This window comes from Barbus barbus (genome assembly GCF_936440315.1).
Source record: "Barbus barbus genome assembly, chromosome: 17".
In the NCBI taxonomy this organism is placed as follows: domain Eukaryota; kingdom Metazoa; phylum Chordata; class Actinopteri; order Cypriniformes; family Cyprinidae; genus Barbus; species Barbus barbus.
In genome coordinates, this window is record NC_136745.1 from 3,753,533 (window position 1) to 3,779,782 (window position 26,250).

The 26,250-nt window shown below is 37.8% G+C and overlaps 2 protein-coding genes and 1 pseudogene across 3 annotated transcripts; 2 read left to right on the forward strand and 1 right to left on the reverse strand.

Annotated features, from left to right (window-relative positions):
• Window positions 1-532: 532 nt before the first annotated feature.
• On the forward strand, window positions 533-9,000 carry LOC306883737 (myelin proteolipid protein-like). The gene is made up of 7 exons (XM_079439169.1): window positions 533-575; window positions 4,073-4,259; window positions 4,404-4,560; window positions 5,647-5,815; window positions 6,721-6,794; window positions 6,943-7,008; window positions 8,108-9,000. The coding sequence occupies exons 1-7, from the start codon at window positions 572-574 to the stop codon at window positions 8,186-8,188; spliced, it is 738 nt and encodes a 245-aa protein (XP_079295295.1). The 5' UTR covers window positions 533-571; the 3' UTR covers window positions 8,189-9,000.
• A 2,336-nt stretch (window positions 9,001-11,336) lies between these two features.
• Window positions 11,337-19,237, reverse strand: LOC306883738 (ras-related protein Rab-9B-like). Its single transcript, XM_079439170.1, has 2 exons — window positions 19,155-19,237; window positions 11,337-14,977 (listed from the first exon to the last, which is right to left on the reverse strand). The coding sequence occupies exon 2, from the start codon at window positions 14,941-14,943 to the stop codon at window positions 14,335-14,337; it is 609 nt and encodes a 202-aa protein (XP_079295296.1). The 5' UTR covers window positions 14,944-14,977; window positions 19,155-19,237; the 3' UTR covers window positions 11,337-14,334.
• A 165-nt stretch (window positions 19,238-19,402) lies between these two features.
• On the forward strand, window positions 19,403-25,680 carry LOC306883195 (alpha-(1,3)-fucosyltransferase 11-like; annotated as a pseudogene). Its single transcript has 3 exons — window positions 19,403-19,486; window positions 23,119-23,756; window positions 25,530-25,680. The product of its transcript is annotated as an alpha-(1,3)-fucosyltransferase 11-like (transcript).
• The last annotated feature ends 570 nt before the right edge of the window (window positions 25,681-26,250 follow it).

Consider the following 26,250-nt stretch of genomic DNA (forward strand, 5'->3'; position numbering starts at 1 on the left):
AGTCATATACGATACTGTACTGAATGATTACCATTTAGCCTATGGTATTTACTTGGTATTTTGAAAGATACTTTTTGGTTCAAAAAGTGACGAGCTATGTGTGTGAACACTAGACGTCAGCAGGGAGTCAGAAGTGGTATGGATCCACAGAGAGCAAGATTGTAGCTCTTTCTTCAGAGTTACATAGTTTTTAGTTCTGCTTAAGTACAAACTTGTATCATACTACAGTTTCAGTAAATAAAACCACATACACATTAAAAAATATATATCTTTAAAAGCCATCAACCGACTTGATCACAGAATGAGATAATTTCTCTCTTGTTTATAAATGAGCTAAAAGTGGCCTGTAACAATTTAACAAACTCTGCATCTTAAAGCAAATCAGTGGCACTTATCTTGAGTCAACATTTTGGTATGGTTTTGCATCATGACCCCGTCAGCCTGCTCCTTGAACCGTTCAAGCAGGCCATTGAAAAGACACATTGTTTCTTAAGGTTGAGTCTGTCTTCAGCTGTGTTCACTGTGTAGGAGACCGAGAGACATTACACTGAAGCACACTGCTGCTACAGACATGGGTAAGTAGCATTTCTACTGATTTAAAGGGACGTTTTTAAGCAATTCTGTGTATTTCATTTAAAAAATGTTTTCAATTTTACCTGTAGCTTGATAAACTAGTGCAAAGAAAGATGGGTTTTGTATATGAAGAGACGTTGCAGTACTACATGCAGTATTTGAAAGTGTATCATTGCAGTTGATACTTAAGATCCCAGCAAGTATTGTGTGCAGTGAAATGCAGGAACATGTCTCTTTGCTTATATTCATTGTTTTAGCTCAATGTCGTAATCATCAAGTGTTTAGAGAATTTTTAGAGAAACCGCAGGTGTAGATCATCACATTCACTATAAACATGATTCACTAGTGTTTCACATCTACAAAGCATCCCAGTACTTTGTCTTAATTTTGCTCAGTATTTATTATTTATGTTTTGTAATTTTAAGACTTTGTTTCATATCAAAGCTGCATTTATTTGATCAAAACTGCAATAGAAACCATAATGCTGTGAAATATTATTACAGTTTAATATAACATTTTCTATTTTAAAGTCATTAATTCCTTTGGAGGCAAAGCCGTTATTCCGGTTGTGATGCACTTAACTTTATATAACATGCTACTGCTGAGTTGCAGTGCATTAAAAAATTATTATTAATAAGAAATATCTAAAGTGATGTAAACAAAATAAACCAGATATTCCTCTGTTTATATAAATCAAACTGTTTGATCCCGAGGGGATTTTAACCATCAGCATTCCGTCGATGCACCATTACCCCCCACCCAGTCCATCCCAAATCTTCCCCCTCTTTATTCACTGTCGTTCCTCCCCTACATCATTTCAGTCGGTCTGTTGGGGGCTGAGGTGGCACCGGCTCTTTGTTTGCTTGTCATTGCTGGCCCTCGTGTTGCATCGAGACAAAGGCTATTGTCAGTGCAGCCACAAAAAGACACCCTGGCTCTTGGTCCTCCTTATTTTCTCACACTCTTCATGCCGTGGTACAGACCATCTCCGTCGCCCGCCCCCGCAGCAGCACATGATGGAGGAAAAATGCCCACTTACACTGGTCCACCCAGACTCACACACTTAGCTGCAGCTGCCGCTTTGGCACATTGCAGTGTTTCAGATTTGGCACATGAGAATAGACGTCTATGACAGTATGAGCTTGTTGTATTGTTTTGGATTTGAATAAGCGCTGTTTGCAGTGTATATTGTGACACAAATGGTGTGCACGTGATGTATTTCATTGTGTGCATGAAACTGGTTCCCAGCACCAAAACTACTGGGAAACAGGCTTCTGTTTTGAGAAACAACTTCTTAGTCAACAACAGTATAAATATAATAGATAGTTATGCTTTTCTTTTGTAAATGTGAGAAGTGAGAACCATGATGCTGGAGTGCTGGTTGCCAGGTTGTGCTTTCAAGGTGGTTATTTCCTACACCAAAGTTTAATTCTTATGGTCAGTGGTTTGTTTAAATTACTAACTATGAGCACTATTAGTTAAGAAAACAAAACTGCAACAGCGTTGGAAGAAAACCTTTAGGAGAACCAGACTCATCTGGAGTCCATCCTACTCTGGCAACAAAATCCATGTCATATGACGATAATATATAGCTCTAAGATAGTAAAAGTCATGTGTTCAATTAAACGGGCAACATCTTTCAATGCATTATTAAAGAAGTAATGCAGCTTATGATTGTAGTCATTCCAGTATAAGCATAATATTATGGCAGTCTTGTAAGTTCATTCTTTGTTGCCTTGCCGTCATCTGCAGTCGTCAACAGTGCAGCTGGCTCCAAACTGGAGCTGGCGAAGTCTGTAGTAATCCTGGGATGGGCATCCCGAGATAAAAACAGGATAACTAAAAGGAGAAGGATTCTTAGATGCTGTTCATATTATGTCAGACAAAGATGATAATGTGCATTTTGTTTAGATTTTATCAGACATAGCTGCAGTACTAGGTTATGAAATGTGTTGTGTGAGAGAGATCTGTATTTCATCTAAAAGCATTTTCAGGAAGGTTAATCCATAGATTAGATGCCAAATGCAAAAAAAAAAAAGCTGTAATATATTATAAGGTGTTTAAGGCCTTATGAGTGAATGGCAATATTTTATAGGCCTTAAGTAATAGTCCCTTGATGCGGGACTTAGAGATGCCACTGTAGATGTGATCAAATTGGGTTGATATGATCAAATTTTCTGGACCCGGATATTTCCAAAATTTCTGGATCTATTTTAACAGCCACCAGGTAATGCATTTTAATAATCGAGTCTTGAGGCCATGAATACATGAATGTTTCAGCATCAGAAATAGATAACATGTTGGTGGTAGAAGGTGGAAGGCTGTTTTAGTGACTCGAGAGGGAAGAATTGCTGTCCTATAGACCCTTTTTGAGTCGACGTCACGATTACGTCACAGCACAAGCTGGAGGAAAAACAGAGGGAGAACTGGAGGCGGCCCATTCAAACCAGCGCAGATTCAGCAACATAAGGAGCTTTAAATATAGTCTTGTTGTGATGTTGGGTGCCAGAATCGACATAGTACAGGCTCTGATTTGAAATTTTATCGCTTACCTGCTGCCACTGCCAGACAAAAACGGACAACTGTGATTAAAACGCGATAAAACCAGAGGACTGGACAGAAACGACCGTCAAAATGCTCGCGTTTGCAACGCACACTTCTTGTCAGAAAAGGTTCAATAAAGTATTGTCTTTTGTTGTTATGAGTGCGTCTATAGATTTCTTATGCATCTCACGATTATGTTGTGTATGAAATAATGTCTGTGTGCATGTGTGTGAAACAACAAACTTATGAGCTTAATCATTTGTAATTGTATTGTTATGAGTAATTGTGGCTTGGAATAATAATGTTTCTGTAAAAATAGTTGCCTGCTGAAATTGAAAATACATCTTCATGACTAGATAGACACTGTGAGTCTGTCTTAACTACACAGGTTAGATGTGAGTCAGTCAACCGGAGGGAATCCGGTCAGATCGTCCATGCTTCGAGGAAAAGCGTGCGCGGGTCGGCCGATCTGGTTTCGTCCATTAAAGTTAACCTTTTCAAATAACAATCGCGGCCCTGGACAGTGCGTGGCCTTACATATGTGGGTGAAATCGGATTTTCTCCAGTTATTGTTAAAAAACAAGCTAACAAACTTCATAGCTAGCGTTAGTGAAGCGGTCAGTGGAATCTTTCTGCCTCCAGCTAAGCTCCACCCACAGAAAAACGTCACAATGTTTACTAACAGAAAAAGGGTCTATATAGCATGCAGTTAACTTGGATAATTTAGAAATGTCATCTTGTCTAGAAGAAATGTAGAGCTAAGTATGATCAGCGTAAGTGTAATCTAATCGTGTTTCCGAGTAATATTTCCAAGCGGCTGCATAAGAAAAACAGCAGAGGGCCTAATACAGATCCTTGTGGCATGTATTATGTGCATTTTATAAATGTCTGATATGATAAATCATCAGAACATGAGAGAAACTGATCCTTCATATGCTTTTGTTATGAATCTCAGGTTGTTATGAATGCTGTATGCGCTGTCTGGGAGGAGTGCCGTACGTCTCTCTGGTGGCCACTCTACTGTGTTTCTCTGGCATTGCTCTATTCTGCGGCTGTGGACATCAGGCCCTGACTGAGAGCGAAAGACTTATTGAGACTTACTTCACCCGTGACCATCAGGACTACATCACCCTAGCATACCTGTGCGTGCCAGTAGCATCTCTCTACTTCAATTTTAAGTTTAAATAAAGCTTTTTAAGGTGTCAAAAGGGAATTTGTGCTTCGAACGATCAGTCATTTTAACATAATTTATTACAAACATGTCTCTCTCTCTCTCTCTCCTGTAGTATTGAGTATTTTCAGTACATCATCTATGGTCTGGCCTCCTTCTTCTCCCTGTACTGTATAGTCCTGCTGGCTGAAGGCTTTTACACCACTAGTGCGGCTCGGCAGTCATTCAGAGAATTTCGTAGTACAGTCTGTGGTCGCTGTCTCAGCACAACGGTGAGTGATTTGCAGTGTGAGTTTCACTTTGCATTGGCTACTTTGCAAAATGTTGCACCCTCATATTGTTACAAACATGTGCCTTTCTTCCTTTAATTAAAAGCGGAAATTTTAAAGAATTTGAACGTTGCACATTTCCATACGTTGAATGCATATAGTTACCAGAGGCTGCCAAGATTCTGATGCAGCTTTCATACCTCCTTTGCACTTCCGTATATTCAAAATTGGTGCATTATATTCAGTTTAAAGGGGTCATGAACTGCCTTTTTTATTATTTTATACTGTTCTCTGAGCTCCACTTATAATTTTATCAAGATTTTTGTATCAAAAACATCATGAATTAGAAGTAATACACTATTTGCGTTGCCTTTCTTTCTGATCACAACATTAGAAAAGAGTGGATGAACTTTATTTTTAATGAAGATCCAATCCGCATCAGTAAGAACTCTGTCCTCAACTATATTGGATCCAACAGGAATGTTGCAACACACAAGTGTGTAACTGTATTAATTACATGGTCACTGTTGCTTTGTTTGTTATTACAGATCGTTTGATATGTACTGAGTATTTATGCATTTTTAACCTAATTCACTGCAGCAGCCATCTATGAGGAATGTCTGCTGTCAAACATACACAGCTGTTAGTCAATCATAGCAGTGGGCGTTTACTTCTGAGTCAACAATCTGTCACGCCTATTCAAACAGAGCGCTCTGATATGGGGGGGAGGGGTCAAAAACAGGACAGAAAACAAGCTTCTGCGGAGGCGGTGCTTATCCACACTATTACATCATAGAGTGGCACATTCCACGAGCTGTCGTTTTGGCAGACTGCCTTCAATATAAGCTGTTTCTAGACTAACGAGAAAGTTTTGAGTTCTGAAACTTGCAGAATCTTTTTATAGCACAATGACCTCTCAAGGGAATTTTGGTTTCTCAGTTCATGACACCTTTTATGTTGAGCCATTTGTGTTAAACATGGTGAAATTCATCTCTTGAATATGCATAAATGCATTTAGTTTTTTCTTTTGTGAGAACTCTTTTAAAATAAAATGCATCAAACTGATATACGCATCCATTTCTTCCACAGTTCATCGTGATCACGTATTTCCTGGTTGTGGTCTGGTTGCTGGTGTTCTCCCTCTCTGCGCTTCCCGTCTACTTTTTCTACAACATGGCAAACACCTGTTACACTATCAACATCCTCTCTGAAACGCCCTCCAGCATCAACCAGCTGTGCATTGATGCCAGACAGTACGGTAATAGCCCCGCAATACATTTATCATATCTTTTCTGTCTCTTGACAGCTTAGAGATTTGATATCACGGCTCTGTAACAGTGATTAAATTCTCACTGACGCTCCAATGTCTTTTGAAGTGGCATGTGATTCTAACCGAACACAACAACACATGTTGGGTCAATGACATTTTTTTTTTTTAACTCAAGAATACATTAAAATACCATCATACTGAATTGAATACACCTTAAATACTTTAGATTTTAAAGTAAAAAATGTCAATGTGTCCTGACCTTGTAATGAGGAACATCATAAATGGAGGAAATTCATCATAAGAAATCTAGTAGTTTAATATGCACTATTATTATTTTGTCGAAAAAATAATTCAACAAAACTATTTCACTGCTTATTAATATTTGAAGAATTAGCAAGAAAAAAAACACAGGAATTTATCAGAAATTATCAGATAATTTGACCTTTTTATGACAAGATTAGGTTAATTTTAGTTTTTTTAGTTAAAATGTGGTGTGGTGTAAATCCCTAAAAACCTAAGTATGTTTATGAATTAATAATTATTTTAATAAAAATGTTAAATATTTCTTACCTTAATAATGATTAAGTTGTAAGGACAATGGTACTACTTTAAAGTAGCTAAATTCCTTGAAAATAAATGTTTAAATGAGTATATTTCCAAGAACTTGGCATATGAACAAAAAGAGTTTTCCTTTATCTTGGACATTATTATTCTCATTGACCCACACACGTGCACAAATATGACAGCACACACTTGGCCTTTCTGGCTTTACAGTGTTAAACTCTGTTCTCTTAATGTGGTGTTATTTAAACTGACACAAATTTCAATAAAACATCATCGTGCCTTGATGTTTTTCATGCTGTTACACTGTTTTATGTCTCTTTATCCCTAAGGTGTACTTCCATGGAACGCCGTACCAGGCAAGGCTTGTGGGATGACCCTGTCTAACATCTGCAAGACAAGAGAGGTAAGACGTGGCCCCAGGCGATGTACAATGTCTTCGTATAATGCTTTAGAAAACCTTCCTCAAAGCCTTGTCAAATCCAAAGCCAAGATCAGAGATTCACGCTGTGCAGTGAGTGTTTAGGATGTCACGTTTCTGACTTGTTTTTCAGTTTTTCCTGACCTATGATCTCTACATCGCTGCCTTCGCTGGAGCGGGGATGACAGTCTTGGCTCTGGTGAGTGTCCAGAACAGAAGACAATCGCACTGTGTTCTCATGACGCCATTCCCGTAGGTGTTGAGGAATTCTGTTCCTGCATTTATTAACCTCTTCTTGGGGTTGGCTGGGATTTATTGCTGTCAGAAATTTAGATTTTTCAGCTTAAACCATTTTCATTAAGCTAGTCATAGCAATATGGTAAAAACACTCTTACAACCATATTGTAACACTTAAATAATCTCACAGCAGTGTGTTGTAACCTTGTTTGTAAACGAATCTGCAGTAAAATGAAGTGAACACAGGACCTAGTTCTTACGTGTTTTACATAACTTGCCACTGCACCGCGTCTTGTTGTCTTCAGAACCATCTTTATCGTTTGATTTCTGTGTAGACCTGCATTTGCTCTCTCATAAACACTGCATGCATGAATCGGGGGGCAGGGCTAAACAGGCAGCGATGTAGAAGCAGGCGTTGATCATCATCTGCGGAGGTGGTGCTAATCCATACTGTCACATCATAGTCGTAAATTCCACAATCTGTCGTTTTGGCAGACTGCCTTCAAAATAAGCTGTTTTAGACTAACGAGAAAGTCATCTGAAACTTACAGGATGTAAGACGATAACTGTAAAGATAATGATAAAGATACAGTTCTCAAAAAATTGTTCACAATGTTAAAGAATAGCAAAGTCCACACCACAGGTACAACGATGATGGCATAGATAAACGATATCGTCACTTTCAGAACATTTTTTTTCCAGCAGATGAATGATAAAAACATTGACACCCAATCAGAATTTAATGCGGCAGATGAGAGGGTGCTTAGAATAAACAAACGATACTATCCGCTGGTGTGGACGCTAATATAGTTATCTTTAAAGTTGTCGTTCATTGTCTTGAATGGCTTTTAGCCACCACCCTGCAAACCACACAGAGCACCCTAGTAGCAACATTGTAATAACGTTAAAAAACACTTAAAGTAAAACCATAGTAATAGCTTTGCAACTACACCCTTGCACTGTGGTTTGGGTCTTCACAGGGAAAACACCACAGCTTTCTGATTCATCTCTGGTCACTGGGTCACATTTATTATCTTGTGTTTCTGTCTTTCTCTCTTCAGCTCACATACACTGTGTCCACCACCTATAACTTTGCGGTTCTGCGGTATCTGGGAAGGAAAGGCATCAGTCCGCGCTGTTAATGGCTGTTCTGTCCTGCAGCCCTTCTACGGTCACCATATTGGAGCACTTTAGAAATCCTCATCCTCTTCTTTTCCAACACAATTTCCTGATATTCTTTTACATTTTTTTGAATGTAAAGATTTACATATTTGGAATCTTTGCTCCAAACCATCTTTCATCTGATTTTTCTCCCGGTAATATTCTGCCCTCAGGTCTTCTGGGATGTTATAATTGTGTTAATGTAACAAAACATTATGTAACAGCATTGGGTGTGTAACAGATTCTTTATTTAATTTAACTTGTAGTTTGGTCACAAAAGTCTGTTGCCACCTAAATGAGTTGCATTTTCTAGACCGCTTATTTCCTACACTGCAAAAAATTTAGTATTGCTTAGTATTTTTGTCTTGTTTTCCATTACAAATATCTAAACATTCTTAAATCAAGATACAATTACTCAAGAAGCAAAATGACTTAAAGGGATAGTTCACCCAGAAATGAAAATTCTGTCATTAATTACTCACTCTCATGTCGTTCCAAAGCCGTAAGATGTTCGTTCATCTTCAAAACACAAAGTAAGATATTTTTGATGAAATCTGAGAGCTCTCTGACTCTGCATAGTCAGCAATGCAACTGAAATGTTCCCAGACCCAGAAACGTAGTAAGGACATCGGTAAAATAATCCATGTGACATCAGTGGTTCAGTAATTTTACGAAATTGCAAGAATACTTTTTGTGTGCAAAAAAAACAAACGACTTTATTCAACATTTCTTCTCCTCCAAATCACGTGAGTAATTAATGACAGAATTTTAATTTGTGTGAACTATATAATATAATAAAATAAATAAATAATAATAAATTGTGTTAATTTATGCTTAAACTGGGGGAGGGGGGGGGGGGGGGGGGGTCTTCCAATGGGGCATGAAAAATAATACTGTTTTCCATATAAATTTAGATAATTTTTCATACCCCAGTGGCATTATATTTCTTGTTTTTAGCAAAAACTAACAATATTTCTATAAATATTTCAGAAATCAAGACTTAATATCTTAAGTCATTTTGCTTCTCAAGTAAATTTATCTTGATTCAATAAGAAAACGATTAAAATGACTATTCTTCAGCACACAAACTGTGCGGTTAGCATTCACAATTAAAACTTAAATTATGGCCAATAGCAAGCTTCTTCTGCCACGATTATTTAATTTCTTCTTATTAGTTACAATATTGAGGTGGGGTTCCTGTGCTTTCATATCATAAATATAATCATGCCAACATGACTTGAAGGCAGCTATAAATATTTAATTAGATTTTTATCCTTTTTAGGTCAAGAGTGCATTCCTTTTTGTTTTTCAGATCTGATAGGATAGTTTGAGTTTTACTTTCTGTATCTGCTATCAAGTACCTAATCAAATATTTTCTTTACAGCTAGTATACGAGTCCATTTAAAACAGTCTATCCATAATTGAAATTACTAGATTAGACAACATATATATTCTTGTTTTAGAAAATAAAAGTAAAAAATAATAATTGGGTAGTACTACCACCACACCATAAGATTATTAGATGCTCAAAAAGAATCTCAAGGTGGTGATGGCTGGTTTCCTTGGTGACCATCCCTCACATCTGGTTGCCATGGAGAGACACAGCAATGTGTGCGGTTTTCTTGTGACCCCAGCACACTTTTTCTCACAGCCTCTTGAAAGGACTGAGAAAAGTCTATAAACAACGGATGAGCCCCTCTTTGTTTGAGGAAAGCCATGCTAGGGGTCAGTTTACGCGTCAGAAGGTATCGCCCACTGACAAAGAGGCTTCTGGGACTTTCCAGCTGCTTGAATAAAAGGCTTTTTGTGACCGGTGGACAGATGCGTCTGATGATGTTTGAGCAGGTATTTTGCCGCAGAGCGTGTCGTTACTAATAGTGTTTCCTGATCTTTCACTGAAAATTGAGAGCAAAAGTCACTTCGGTAGAAACAAATTGGAAAAAGTCAACCTTATAGCTTCATTTTGTTTGTTTTCTGTAGATGCTTTATTTACAAAAGGTAACCAATTCAGGATGTTTTAATTAGATTATTTCATCCTGAGCATTTTTTATAATACATGTTGGATGCTTGATCGCCCCGTAGCGTTTGGTGATTTTAGTGTAGACTGAAAGCAGTAGTTCACCTAAATAGTTCACAAATGAAAGCTGTCATCGTTTACTCGCATGCATGTCGTTCCAAACCCGTATCGCCTCACTAAACGCAATAAATCTTCTGAAGTCACACAACTGAAATTGAACTTGTCCCTTGAAAAACATGCCCTTCAACATACTTCTAAATGTCATTTGTGCTTTGTTGTATTCAAATTTGACTCGACACAATTTTATTGCAAGACATTGATATTAAACAATTACAATACATCATAGAAGGCTTTAGATGTGGTGCACAAGTCATACGGACTACAAATGTTTATGGTTATAGAGCACTTTCTATCATTGTATTAAAAGAGCAGCATGAACATTTTTCAAAATATCTTTTGTTGCACGGTTGAAATGAAGGCGTACAGGTTTGGAGCAACAGTTTTCATGTGAATGGTTAATGTTGCTTTGTAACTCTAATTATCAGGAGATCATTGTAGTTATTGTATAACGCTGTCTTTTGCTGAATTTCCAATTAATCAGCTATTTCTTTTTATTCATCAAATGGTTTATTATTAGCACTAACAGTGTCTCTTAGCTATGTTTTTGTACAGACTCGGCTCAGGTTTCTTATTTTAACCTGCTGCTCGGCTGCACAGTTTGTTGGTGCATTGGTACTGTAAAAACTGATGTCTGGGAGCGTTAGCAGGAAATAAAGGTCAATGCCTTTCACCAATGATTCATGTGTTTTGTTATTCATAGATTCACTGTCCACTGCATCTAGCAGCATGGCAGCTTGTTTTCAAGGAGAGGCTGAACACGAGTGTTAAATGAGCACAGAGGAAGTCTCTGTTCTCCTTATGTGCTTCACGCAGCTGATGTGTGACGTGTGCAGTTTCTACTGACTAAATGTGGTTTGGTTATTATTCCATTATTCCATGTTATGAAATAAACAGTATATTTCAGTTATGACGTTTATGTTACCTGGTTAAACAGGAAAGAGCATTTTGTTTAACATGTTGAAAACTATGACAGTATAAACCACACAATATGATCGCTGTTGCAGTTTATTTATTCATCGCACTGGATTCTTGCAAAGTAAATTTGCAAACAAAAGAAGTCTCGACCTCCTTATTGCACTGGAGATGACGTGAAACAGTAGGGTAACACAACTCCTGCTTTCAAAACACCACAAATTTAGTCCATTTAAAGATGTCTGTTAGCATGTCGGTAAATACAGTATTACCCAGAACAAAGCATACGAACACTGGGGCACCAACCTTACACAAATCAAACTGTAAAAAGAGACAAATATTCAGTACATTCATTGCAGTAATGCCCTTAATTAACCACAATTCATCCCCCACAATTCTGTACCATGGTCGTGACTGGTCACACTGACAAATGAACATCATAAAATATGGTATTATTAATGAAATACAACACTCTTGTGAACTGTAACATCATAAATACTGTGGCAGGAATGCTACAACACCAGCTCGAGCGAAAACAGCTTGAGTGAATCTCACGAAAAACATCCAGGTTAAATGCAAAAAACATTAACCATCCTAAAAATAGGGTTTGTTTCCTTTACAATGCAACTACCTCTGATCTTGAGGTGAAATATGACCTGGACATTTCTTCATGAGAAAGCTTTAGTTTGACATTTAAGTTGACATTGACTCCTCAAAAGACATCTGTAACACACTTCTGCATCCTGTTGTGATTTAACACAGAGAATCTTTCCATTGTGTCATACAGATCTGATTATAGTGTAACATTTCTTCACTGTAAATCCAAATGTTTGGTACCTTGATTTGCTGGAAATCTCTATCGGTAAATAGACAAATACTGATTTTCCAATATTAGCAATGAATACATTCCTGCGTGTTCAGCAGGTTGAGTTTGAGAAACAGTGTTGCATCTATTTCCGTGTCACAGTGTACCAATAATTGCTATGAGCATGTCCATCAACAAAAACAACATACAGTAACAGCATACAGTTTCCCGTGTTTTACATGTATAACGAATGTATGATAGCAGGCAAGGTCTGTAAACAGAAACACGGCTACATGTTAAGCATTAATGCAAGAGACAGAAGCGTTCGAGAACATCAGCTGTCTCTCTAGTTGTAATGAGACTTACAGCAGTATGTAGAGTAAAGGCTGAGAAAACATTCATCTTCAGGGAAAAGCACTAGGAAATAAGTCAATATTATAAAAGATATAAGTTAAAGTACCTATAAATGCACTAAATCAAGGGTCATTCACAAGTGACCTCTAAACACGGTCAAAGGTCAGTGCAAGATACTAGGAACCATGTGCTTTGGTTTCATATCAACATTGGTCTGACAGAGGAAACAAGGAATGTGAACTAATGTATCATCTGGTCTGCTGTAGACGTCCAAAGAATGATCTGTGCATTTGTCTAAGCCACATTCCTGAGTCATTTACTGAATCAGATGTGGTCTAACCCCTCAAACTGACCAACACACACACACACACTCCTCTTCATCAAACACTACAGCATTGCTGCCCAGATCCAACATGCAGTAAAATAGCTCAAATACACACAAAACTACCTGACAACTAAACCAAACAATATACATTACACATCTAAAACAAACTCACTGTACCTTACAGAACAATTTAAAAATAAACTAATCAAAATAAACACTAAATGATTTTCATCTTTCGATACTACGACGAAAGAAATTCCCTTTCTGTCTAAAACTAGTGCTGTGCTGATGCATCTCAGACTATTTGTTGTCAATACGCTAATCTGAGGTTGTTTGTTTTACTACATGTACCATAAAACTTGAGAATCAGTCATATTTCAACCCAAAACCAACAAAAAACAATCGTCAAGAGTGCAAAGGTTTCTAATCATATCATTGCTTCATGTGTGGACACATTATTTTCCATAATTATTAAAACCAGCATAAAATGCTACAATAACAGATCATTTAGGCCTACAGCTGAAGTAATACTTTATAAAGGAAAGTTACATGTATTTGTTGTTTTAATGTTACAGTAATGATCATGAGCTTTTAAATGCGTTATATTATCACGAAAATAATGTCATGGTCAAAAATATGCTTAATTTTCTTTTTTTAAATTGTAATATCTTATTTATTCTTTAATAATATTTTAGGTGAAATATGACCCAAACATGTTCTTCACACAAAGAATAACTTATTAGCAAAATGAATTAAAAATGCATTATTTCTTTCAATGCTCTTTCTCTCAAACAATATTTCATTACCGATAACAGTGGTCTGCAATATGTGACTCTGTGGGTTATGCATTTGGAAATATCTGGAAATATCAGTACCACAATATAATAGCTCAATAGGAAGATGGTCCTCCTGGGACATTCGTACTTGACAAGACGTAATTACGACAGCAGGTGCGTTCAAGTCACTTTGGTCGGAACAAGATGGCCATTTAACTTTTCTACAATAAAATTCAACGATTTTTTCAACTTTACACATGCACATGACGTCATTGCTGTGGTGTGAAATGCAGCTGGAGGGCAGGAAGTGATTTTTCTCCATACAAGGATCCGTCTGCGCTCTTATCGCTCTCGCTGTACTTTGATGTCATTCTGCGCAGCGCCGCTTCAAGTCGAACACACCACTGCATCTCACACTTTTTTCACCGACACGCCCCAAACTCAGAAACTCGGGGCTTAAAGAAAATATTAAGTTTCCCACTTATAATATGCAAACCCGTTTCTGCCACTGAATAAAAAAGGTAATTGTGACTTCTCACAATTCTGACTTTTTTTTCTCATGATTGCGAGTTTACATCTTGCAATTCTGACTTTTTTTCTCGTGATATAAACTTGCAATTGCGAGTTATAAAGTTAGAATGGTGAGACATAAACTCTCAATTGTGAGATAAAAAGGTCGCAATTACCTTTTTTATTTTTTTTTATTCAGTGCCAGAAATGGTCTTCCATATATTAACGACTCTGTAGTGACGTTCATGTGTGTTTAACTCGTAAATACGATCTATCCAACATGACTTGAACGCACCATTAGAGGCACCTTAACAGCAGGACGAGCGAGCAACTTTACGATTTCCGTGGAGATCGATGGAGCTGCTCAGCAGGTTGTGGTCGATGGGATCCTCGCTGGCCAGGACTTCCCGGACAGCAGCCTCGAAAGCAGCCCCCACGTTCGTGTCATCCTTGGCGCTAGTCTCGAAGTACGGACAGCAGCCATTTTCCTCACACCAAGCCCGGGCCTCCTCCTCGCCGACCTCCCGCTCCTCCTTGTCCACTTTGTTCCCCAGCACCACAAAGGGGAAGCGCTCCGGGTCTCGTACGTCTGAGTAATACATGAACTCCTTCTTCCAGCATCCCAGGTTCTGGAAGCTCTGCAGGTCATCCACGGCGAAGGTGAGCAGGCAGCAGTCCGCCCCGCGGTAGAAGGGTGTGCGCAGGCTCTTGAAGCGCTCCTGGCCCGCCGTGTCCCAGATCTGCAGGGTGACCAGCCGGCCGTCGATCTCCAGGTCACGGTTGAGGAACTCCACACCGATGGTGTGGAACGACTGCGAGTCGAAGCGGTTGGTCACGTAGCGGTTCATCAGGGAGCTTTTGCCCACACCGCCGTCCCCCAGGAGAATGACCTTCAACAAGAGGCTCTTCCCGCTCATAACGGCCCCCGGTGCCACAGGTCTTCACTGTAGCCTGACAAACACACGCAGAGGCATTTACATTGAGTCATTTAGCAGGTGCTTTTATCCAAAGCGACTTACAAATGAGGACAATGGAAGCAATCAAACCCAATAAAAGAGCAATGATATGCAAGTGCTGTGACAAGTTCATTCAGGAACGAAACATTTTGTCATGTTGCTCAGAGACGCAAAACTGTGCTTTTTGTTGGCAAAATGGAGCAAGACAGGCAATATGGTGTCTAAAACGTAAATCTCTTAATATTAACTTATTGTTTATTGAACTGTTGTATAAAATGCGCACGTACAGTGCTCTAGTCCAGACTTCATCACGTAATGTATGCGTGCACTCCGCAGGTGTTTTGTTTGGTTTTTGCAAAATACTCGATAATGTCAAATTACATATCGCTAAAACAACAATTGTGATATTATCGCAGACGATATATATCGCACACCCCTAATTTAAACAGGATAATCTTATACCATGATGTAAAAATACAAAGAGTGAGAAAATATATTCCCTTCATTGTAATTAACAACATGAAGTGCACTAAACATTATATTATATCAAGGTTTCCCAAACTGGGGTTCATAAAGGAAGGGTTTATGAGTTTAATGAAAGGCTAACAAATAAATAAATCATAAAAATGTTAAATTAAAATAAATCATACACTTACTAAAAAAGATGAAATATTTTATGTTTACCTGCATGCCATATGACTATTAACCAATGTCAGAGAACCATCAACATGCAAATGTGATCATTAATTATTAAAATATTTATTTTAAAATCTCAGGGGTACTTAAAGGGGTCACAGATTATGATTTCACTTTTTTAACTTTAGTGTGTAATGCTGCTGTTTGAGCATAAAAAACATCTGCATGTTGCTCAAAGTTCAATGCGAGGGGAGATGTTGTGTTTTACAGAATTGCTGATTGACCACCCTTTAAAGTAAATATATCAGGTGAATGAGGTTCAGATGACAAGAAGTTTGAGAAAGTCTGCTAATTAGAAATAACGAGAATTTGTGCATTTTAATTAGTTTGAAAGACAAAAGCCTTTCAATAATGCATAATAATACATGGTTAAATAACCTACTAAGTGATAATTCAAATAAAAATGAATGTGTTCATCAGTAGTTGATGCAATGTTGAAACACTTCTTAAACCTGAAATGATTTTTGTAAATCATTGGTCAAATCCTCTGTCGCCACCTGAATAATGACTGATCTCTGTGTGAATGACAACACAACTGGAAGACTTTCTGAGTGTATATAAGCGGTAGGCTATTTACATTTACATTTATTCATTTAGCTGACGCTTTTATCCAAAGCGACTTACAATTGCTATATATGTCAGAGGTCGCACGCCTCTGGAGCAACTAGGGGTTAAGTGTCTTGCTCAGGGACACATTGGTGTCTCACAGTGGATTCGAACCCGGGTCTCTCACACCAAAGGCATGTGTCTTATCCACTGCGCCATCACCACCCACAAGGGAAAGGAACATTTAAAAGATAAAAAATAGGAATTAGAGAGAATCAATAAATTATTCATTTATTGCTATTGTGTGAATAATATGAAAGCATGTAATCAATAGTCTGATCATGCGTATTTTAAAATGTAATTTACTCTATAAGTACTTTTGGAATCTGATTATGTAAACAAGTATGTTGTAAACAAGTTTACCAAATAAGCCAGGTTTATTTCAGTTAGGGTTAGTCTGACATATTCTCAGTTGATTTTGGTTCAAAGTAAGTCAGACTGAAATAAGCCTGGTTTATTTGGTAAACTTGTTTTATGAAACAGGCCTCTGGACAACAATTAATCCTGATTAATCGCATCCAAAATAAAAGTTGTGTACATAATATGTGCGTGTATTTATTATGTATATATAAGTACACACATATACAGCATATATTTAGAAAATATTTACATGTATATATTTATATTCATATAATATTTAATATATAAACGTGACATATTTTTCTTAAATATATACATGCATCTGTGTGTTTATACTAAATATACGCAGTACACACACATATATTATGTAAACAAAAACTTGTATTTTGGATGCGATTAATCATTTGACAACACTAATATGGGGGGGGGGGGGTCAGTCAAATTAATTTTTACTTTGTTTATATAGATTTTCTTTTTTTTACCCAATGAACATAAGGAAACTGATGAATGAATGAATGAATGAATGAAGGACAAATACACACACCATGACTTTCAATCTTAAAGAAACAGCAGATGAGCTATGAAAGTCTAAACCTCTCCAAACAACGAACGGCAGATAATGGTTGTTTATCTGGTGACTGACCCCGAGACTTTGGCCAGGAGAGCACGTGGATTGGTTAAACACAGGACTATTTCAGCTTTTATGCTTTTGCAAAGATGAAGACCAGTGTGTGACAATATGATCTAATGTGAACATTTCCTGCTTCATCACATATTCTAGCTTGGTTACCGTGTTATTGCAACAAAATTGTCCTACAGTCAAACCAAAAATGATTTAAACACCAGATATCATTTTTGATATTTTTACTAGTGGGTGTAGTACCAGTCAAATTTGGGATCAAAAATTATTCAGACACTTTGACCTGAGCATGTTTTGCTGAAGTGTTTTCCTTTAATTGCTAATGCAACCTTTTTCCACCACAGCCTGAACAGAATGAAGCATTGCTTGGTAACTGGTCGACCTAAATTGGTTTTATCTAAAAGTGTTCTTAAATTTGACAGCTGACAGCTATTCAACCGAATTCATTACATACCTTTCTATCAAAGTTATCAAGATCAATTTGTTCTGACAGTTTAACTCTGAGTTCTTGTCATATGTGACCCTGGGGCAGTCTGAAGTCGCTGGGGTATATTTGTAGCAGTAGCCAAAAATACATTGTAAGGGTCAAAATTATTGATTTTGTCTTTTATGCCAAAAATCATTAGGATATTAAGTAAAGATCATGTTCCATGAAGATATTTCGTACATTTCCTACTGTAAATATATCAAAACTTAATTTTTGATTAGTAATATGCATTGCTAAGAACTTCATTTGAACAACTTTAAAGGCCATTTTCTCAATATTTAGATTTTTTTGCACCCTCAGATTCCAGATTTTCAAATAGTTGTATCTCAGCCAAATATTGTCCAAACCATACATCAATGGAAAGCTTATTTATTCAGCTTTTAGATGATGCATAAATCTCAATTGACACTTATGACTGGTTTTGTGGTCCAGGGTCACATTTTATTACCATTTTCTAAACTATAGTGAATAAACTGTGATATAATGATATATATATATATATATATATATATATATATATATATATATATATATATATATATTTCTCTAAAGGTGCAAAATTTTGCAAGCAATATCAATAGGAATCTGTGGCTTTGTGTGAAGAAGAAAAAGCTTCCCCGCAGACATTTAGCACAGTGGTCAATCAACAGATGTTTTGGCCGCAAGATTTTGCTGAATATTTGCCACAATAATTTACCATTTCCTCTATATTAGAATAACAATTATATCACACAAATGTTATACTAATTATAAAACAAATGGATCACGGTAATTATCTAACAACTGCTATTATTGTTAGTACTCTAAAATGATAATAAATGAACCAAGGATTTCTTTAATCCTTTTCAGACTGTCATTTTCATATCTTTTTGGTCATCTGTGGCTAACACCAGGTGTTCTGTTGAGAAGTAAGGCGAGGGAGATTGTTGTGACTCAATTTCATAGGCAACACTTCTAAACGCCCAAAAACATACTACACGATACTGACAGAAGAAAGTGCAATATGCTGTAGTTTTTTAATAACTTAAAGCGTTTACTTGCGTATTTCTTGTAAATACGTCTAAAGCATGCGCATGCGCACAAGTGCATGACTGCTGTGTTTTTAGCATACGAGGTTTATCTTTATTACTCTCACTATTATTGCTCATTATAACTTAGCTCGTACTATGACTAATAAACATGGTTGATGCTTTTACGTTAGCATTAATCATATACGTATTCTCAGCCCTGTTAGCTCACTTTAGCTATATGACTAGCACAGTTTTAGATGCTTTATTAAATAAACTGCAGCACTGTTACGCATACGTGGACATACATACAGGAGGAAAATAACCACTTTGCTCCTAAATGACTTGAATCGTGTAAAAATACTCTCTGAATTACCTCATATTGTACCGCGAGCAGTGCTGCTGGCTGCTGAGATTCACGCGCTGCGTGCGCGCGCTCGAGAGAGAGAGACAATGTGTGCTTAAGCACAATTCATTTTAATTGCTCATTTGTTTATTTACATAAGTTCAACTAGTATTATATACTAATAAAAGGCCAAATAAATTAGTATAATTATAATAATAAAAACTATAATTCCTCTGTTTGTAATTCTCATCCAGAACTCTAGGTGGCAGTAATGCTCCATGCCGCAGCAGCATCTTGTGTCCAGAGGCGAGGAAAAACAGTGGAGCATGCGTCTGTCCTGCACTGAAGCAAGGAAGTCTGCTGTCAGATCATGTTGTATGGAATATAAACGTCTGTGTTTGCGCTTTGTCGGAAATGTGCTTTTATATTCTTCTTTGGCTGTGCTTCAAACATAGTGTGCTCCACACCTTGAGTGCATTTCTGGATATAATAGGTGCATATGATGGCCAAAAATGCTGTAGAATAAGGCTGGTGACTAGGTTTTGCCATTATGATTACCAAAATGAATGTCTAAGTTAGGTACTTTAGTAGGTTTTGAGACCACAATGCCCAAAAAGCTCATTGTGTTTTGAAATACGGCCATTTCTTTTAGTTTACCCCATATTTATTACTGTACATGTTCCTAAATGTTCTATAGTTTCCAGGACATTTTTATTTACCTGCCTGGTCTGGCTGGAGGTTCAGATTTTTATTTGCCCTTTTAACATTTTTGGCCCTAGCTCTGCAAAAAAAAAAAATAATAATATATATATATATATATATATATATATATATATTAAAACAAAGATAAATAAATTAATAAAAATAAAGTTGTTTTTATTGTTTTTGACCCATGTAACCGTATTGTTTTCGCTGTAATTTTAGATACCTAACTAACAAAATATAAACATTATTAAAGAAAAGTAAGCAGTCAATAATAAAATAAACAAATTACAGCAAATAGCAGACGTAAATACAACAGAACAAAGATACAAATGTAATAAATAGTGATTTTTCAGTCTTTTGTTGTTTGACATTAATCAACATTTATCTTTGTGTTTATGTGATACTCGCAAAGACTGAAGTCTTACATAATTTTGTGTGTTAAGACCCTAAACCAAACTCCGTTGCAAACTCTCTTATTACTTGTAACAATCTAACAAAATATGTAAATATGGGAATGGTAACGTTAATAAACATTGGTCTTTGCTTTCATCAAACAGGCTTATTTCTGGTATTGTAGGCTCATATTGTAAGTGCAAGCAATTAACACAAGCACAAACTGCGTGTCTAATTCAAATGTAATTTCCCACATTTACAAAATCAGGCAATTATTTTTGTCCATTAATGCAGATGTCTTCTTAGATCACTGTGTGTCACCATCAGTGTAGTGCCGTGATATTTGTAGTGTTTGTATCTGCTCGGCCATCGCCACGGGAAATGAGGGCTGCGTCCCAAATCACATACATGTGCATCTCAGAAAATTAGAATACGGTGAAAAAGTACATTTTCTCTTGTAACTTATTTCAAAAAGTGAAACTTTCATATATTTTAGATTCATTACATTCAAAAGTGTTTGTTTTAATTTTGATGATTAGAGCTTACAGCTCATGAAAGTCAAAAATCAGTATCTCAAAATCAGAGTATATTCACAGCATTCATGAAATAGTCCTTGGATGATCTGCTATTTCAGGCAAGATTCTGAAGTGTGCACCTGATGAACACTTTACTATCCTATCAGGATATTTTCCAACCTTTGGGACCAGATTATTTATACCCGCTGTAGAATAGGTCATTCCAGTATGACACAAGTTTTTAATATTAGCATGTTTTATTAGATTGTGCTGGTTTTACCCGGTGCGAGAACTCAGAAATCAGTTAACTCTTTTGAAGAGCTTTTTGCAGAGTTAAGCCAAATACAGTTTGAGTTTTTAGCAAAAATATATCAGTACAAATCTGATATAATTTAGCCATACATTTTCTCGCCATGAAAACAGCCACAGAAGCTGGCATGGCATTAAACACAAACAAACTATCCCATGAGGCAACGGGAGAGGATTTGTGAATGGCAGTGACACGTGACACCGGTAGGTCACACCAGCAACAATGACAACATGATGAATGGAGTGAAACCTGATCACATTCATAGTACACGCATTCATACTAAGAACATACTTTTAATGGTCACTAAGTAATTACTTCTTCAAAAGAAGAACCTACTCAGAGTGTGTGCGATTTTGTATGCAATCGAGGAGGTCTCACCCAAAAATAAAAACAGTAACACTTTATTTTAAGGTGTCCATTTATACAGAGTAATTAACTAGTTAAGTACTTAGTAGTACCCGTTGTACTTACATGAAATAAAATGTACTTACCATGTAACTAAGTTATAGAACAGCCTGTAATTATAGTTTGTAATTATGTAGATGTAATGGGCAGCTACTGTTGCACATATGTATCAGACCAAGTCTGTTACACAACTACTTATTTAACAAAAAAAGATTGTTACATACGTGTTGCAGACTTTATACAACGTAATCATAAATGTAAGTACATAGACATAAGCTACTTAAAATAAAGTGTATCAAGATTGTACTTAAGTGTACTTCATGTGTATCTATACTGAACACCTTATCCAGCTGCACCTTAGTTTGATTTAACCCACCAGTACACAGCTTAAATACATGTAATACTTTTCTAATTACATTACAATTACAGAATATTACACAGGCATAAGCTACTTAAAATAAAGTGTATCAAGATTGTACTTACAGTATCTCACAGAAGTGAGTACACCCCTCACATTTTTGTAAATATTGTATTATATCTTTTCATGTGACAACACTGAAGAAATGACACTTTGCTACAATGTAAAGTAGTGAGTGTACAGCTTGTATAACAGTGTAAATTTGCTGTCCCCTCAAAATAACTCAACACACAGCCATTAATGTCTAATCCGCTGGCCACAAAAGTGAGTACGCGTGAAAATGTCCTGTTCCACTCAGAACAGGCCTCGCCATGGACGACCAAAGAAGTTGAGTGCACGTGCTCAGCGTCATATCCAGAGGTTGTGTTTGGGAAATGGACGTATGAGTGCTGCCAGCATTGCTGCAGAGGTTGAAGGTTTGGGTGGTCAGCCTGTCAATGCTCAGACCATACGCCGCACACTGCATCAAAGTGGTCTGCATGGCTGTCGTCCCAGAAGGAAGCCTCTTCTAAAGATGATGCCCGCAAACAGTTTGCTGAAGACAAACAGACTAAGGACATGCATTACTGGAACCATGTCCTGTGGTCGCCTCTGGCTTGCTTAGTTGGGGACACTTCATTTCCAGCGATATCGTCGACCTGATTGCAAAGACACTATTTAAACTGAACTGAGCTGGATGATGACATCACTGAATTCAATAATGAAATGCCTTTAACTGAAAATCTTTTTTTTAATCTTTTCATTTTACATTATTGACACACTATTTTCCTTTTTTGATATTGTGCAGTTGCTTTGACACAATTTACATGGTTAAAAGCACTATATAAATAAAGGTGACTTGACTTGACTTGATGAGACCAATATAAACTTATTTGGTTCAGATGCTGTCAACAGTGTGTGGCGGCAACCAGGTGAGGAGTACAAAGACAAGTGTGTCTTGCCTACAGTCAAGCATGGTGGTGGGAGTGTCATGGTCTGGGGCTGCATGAGTGCTGCCGGCACTGAGGAGCTACAGTTCATTGAGGGAACCATGAATGCCAACATGTACTGTGACATACTGAAGCAGAGACTGGGCCGCAGGGCAGTATTCCAACATGATAACGACCCCAAACACACCTCCAAGACGACCACTGCCTTGCTTAAGAAGATTTTATAAAGGCTATATGTTCAGCTGTGTGCATATATGAAAAATTAAGTATACTTTGTTCTTAAAATCCAAATTATCATCATAATTTGTCTTCTCCTTAGATTGACTCGTATGGGAAGTGCCTTAATAACAAACCTCTGCCTGACTATCTGGAGGACACCAGCACAGCCACTGGTGAAGACAGGCGCTTCATGAGTTTCGTCGGCCGTTATAAGTTCCACCTGGCCCTGGAGAACGGCCTGTGTCCCGACTACATGACAGAGAAGCTGTGGCGTCCCATGCACCAGGGCTGTGTGCCCATTTACAGGGGCTCATAATCGGTGGCCGACTGGCTGCCGAACAATCACTCCGCTATCCTCATTGACGATTTCCCCTCTCCACGGGACCTGGCGGAGTTCATAAAGACTCTGGATCAAGACGATGCAGAGCACTCGCGCTATCTGGAGTACAAAACGCCCAGCAAGATCACTAACCTGCGTCTGCTGGAGGGGCTGGAGAGCAAAGAGTGGGGCGTCAACGACATGAGTAAACCAAACTACCTGAACGGGTTTGAGTGTTTTGTGTGCGACAGAGAGAACGAGCGTCTGGCAGCAGTGAAAGCGCACAGGAAGAACCCACAACAAAACTTGCCGCCTCAACCAAAGATGGCCAACAGCTCACACATGGGCAGCCCATTGCCCAGTCCTGGATATGGGCCTGTGGAAAGTATTGACCCAAATGATAGGCAACCCGATTTTAAGTATCACTATTTCAAATACAGTGACCTCAACTAATATTGGCACTCTTGGTAAATATGAGCAAATGGCGGCTGTGAAAATAAATCTGCTTTGTTTATCCTTTTGATCTTTCATTCAAAAAATTCACAATTTTTACCTATCATTGAAGTACAACAATTGAAAGTGGGGGTGGGGGAGGATCTCATTATGAAATAAATGCTTTTCTCTAGTTCATGTTGGCTACAATTATTGGCACTCAATTAATGCAACGTCCTTTTCATTGGAAGTCATGGCCTAATGGTTAGAGAGTCGGACTTGTAATCCAAAGGTTGCGGGTTCGAGTCTCCGGCCGGCAGGGATTGTAGGTGGGGGGAGTGAATGTCCAGCGCTCTCTCCACCCTCAATACCACGACTGAGGTGCCCTTGAGCAAGGCACCGAACCCCCAACTGCTCCCCGGGCGCCGCAGCATAAATGGCTGCCCACTGCTCCGGGTGTGTGTTCACGGTGTGTGTGTGTGTTCACTGCTGTGTGTGTGTGTGCACGTTGGATGGGTTAAATGCAGAGCACGAATTCCGAGTATGGGTCACCATACTTGGCAGAATGTCACTTCACACTTCACTTTTCCCAAGATAACAGCTCTGAGCTTTCTCCTATAATGCCTGAAGAGATCAGAGACCATTCCTTCATACAGAATCTCTCCAGACCCTTCAGATTTACAGCTCATTCTCTTCAGTTCATCTCACTCATTTATTTTCTGTAGGGTTCAGGTCAGAAGACTGGGATGGCCATGGCAGAAGCTCAGTAACATTAAAGATCCAGCAGTATATTTAACCGTGGATGAGGTACTTTTATCCCTGTTTGTACTAAACCCATCTGGTGGGTTTGTTGCCATTTTATTTTTATTTTTTTCATCTGACCATAGAAACCAGTGCCATTTGAAGTTCCAGTCGTGTCTGACAACTGAATTTGCTGGAGTTTGTTTTTGGATGAGCTAGGAGAATTTTCCTTGAAACCCTCTCAAACAACATGTAGGGGATGTTTGATATTTTAGGTTTCTGACCCCGAGACTCAACTAATCTCTGCAATTCTCCAGCTGTGATCCTTGGAGAGTCTTTGGCCACTCAAACTCTCCTTCTCACCGTGCATTAGGCAGAAATCTTCCAGGCAGATATTTAGTTGGTTGGGACCTCTTAATTATAGCCCTGATGGTGGAAATGGGGATTTTCAATGCTTTTGCTCTTTTCTTACAGCCACTTTCTATTTTGTGAAGCTCAACAGTCTTGTTCTGCACATCAGAATAATATTCTTAGGTTTTTCTCCTTGTGATGGATGATTAAGGGAATTTGGCATTTGTGTTCCTCATATTTATAATCCTGTGGAACAGGAAGTCATGGCTGGACAATTTCATGCACCTAGTCACCCTGGTGTGCTAAAAAATGTAAATATGAATGGGAATATACTTTAGAGATATTTTACTCATAAGAATTTCTAGGGCTGCCACTTGCCAACATGCATTGGAGAAAAACATTTATTTCATTATGAGATTTTATCTCCACTTTCAATTGTTTTACTTCAATGTTAGGTTAGAATTTATTTTTATTTTTTTTTAATGTAAGATCAAAAAGATCAACGATGCAGATTTATTTTTACAGCTGCCTTTGCTCCAATGTTAGTGGAGGGCACTGTATGTGCATTTCTCTCTAAAATGCATCACATTTAAGTTGAATGTTTTGTGAATGTTGTTTTAAATCAAGACATGGATTAGAGTGAAACTGTGAAGTGTGCTTGTTCTCAGCTGCTGGCTCCAGATGTGGCCGCAGGACTACTGGCAGAGTCTGGATCAAGCAGAGGGTTTGGAGTCACTCATCAGACACAATGTGTCAGATCCGTCGTTATTGGGGCAGCATATACAGAGCATCGCTGTGAGGAGAGCCAGAGGCCGATGAGATGAACTCAGGACTCATCCTCGTCACAGATCAAAACTTCCTCTGACAGCTCAAGACTGAAATATTTCTGGAAACAATTTGGCAATCCACCCAAGGCTGATGAGCCATTTTTCGTTTTGAAAATTCTTGGAGTTTCTAATCAAATAATAACAATCACAATAATCTTGTTACATTTAAATATTTCCCATCAGTATTTTGTATTACGCATTCATAATGAATGTTATTGAGCTATATGTTAATCTGAAAGCTTCAGCAGATGTTGAACAACACAGCTCACAATCACTCAGGCTTGCTTGCAGTTTGTCACAGACGTTCTCATAGATGGATATCACTGCAGTTATGATGAACAAAGAATAATGGTTTCTTTGCATGAGGGTCTCGGAAGAATGAATCTCATGAAACACATCAAGGTCAAGTTTAACTACAAAAGGAAAAATTACTGCATAAAGTAAAGCAACCCCCTTTTTGGATCATTAACATGAGAGTTAAGCACATGATAGATCCAAAATATGTTGATTATATGGATGTTTTTGTACAGTATAGCATTTATTCACATGATGGGAATTTGGC

What these genes read in the sequence shown, in the direction of transcription:
- LOC306883738 (XM_079439170.1), bottom strand. Translation starts at nt 14,943, where the DNA reads ATGAGCGGGAAGAGCCTCTTGTTGAAGGTCATTCTCCTGGGGGACGGC.
- LOC306883737 (XM_079439169.1), top strand. An exon ending in GTCGCTGTCTCAGCACAACG is followed by an intron (nt 4,561 to 5,646) that starts GTGAGTGATTTG and finishes TTTCTTCCACAG; the next exon opens with TTCATCGTGATCACGTATTT. An exon ending in ACATCTGCAAGACAAGAGAG is followed by an intron (nt 6,795 to 6,942) that starts GTAAGACGTGGC and finishes CTTGTTTTTCAG; the next exon opens with TTTTTCCTGACCTATGATCT.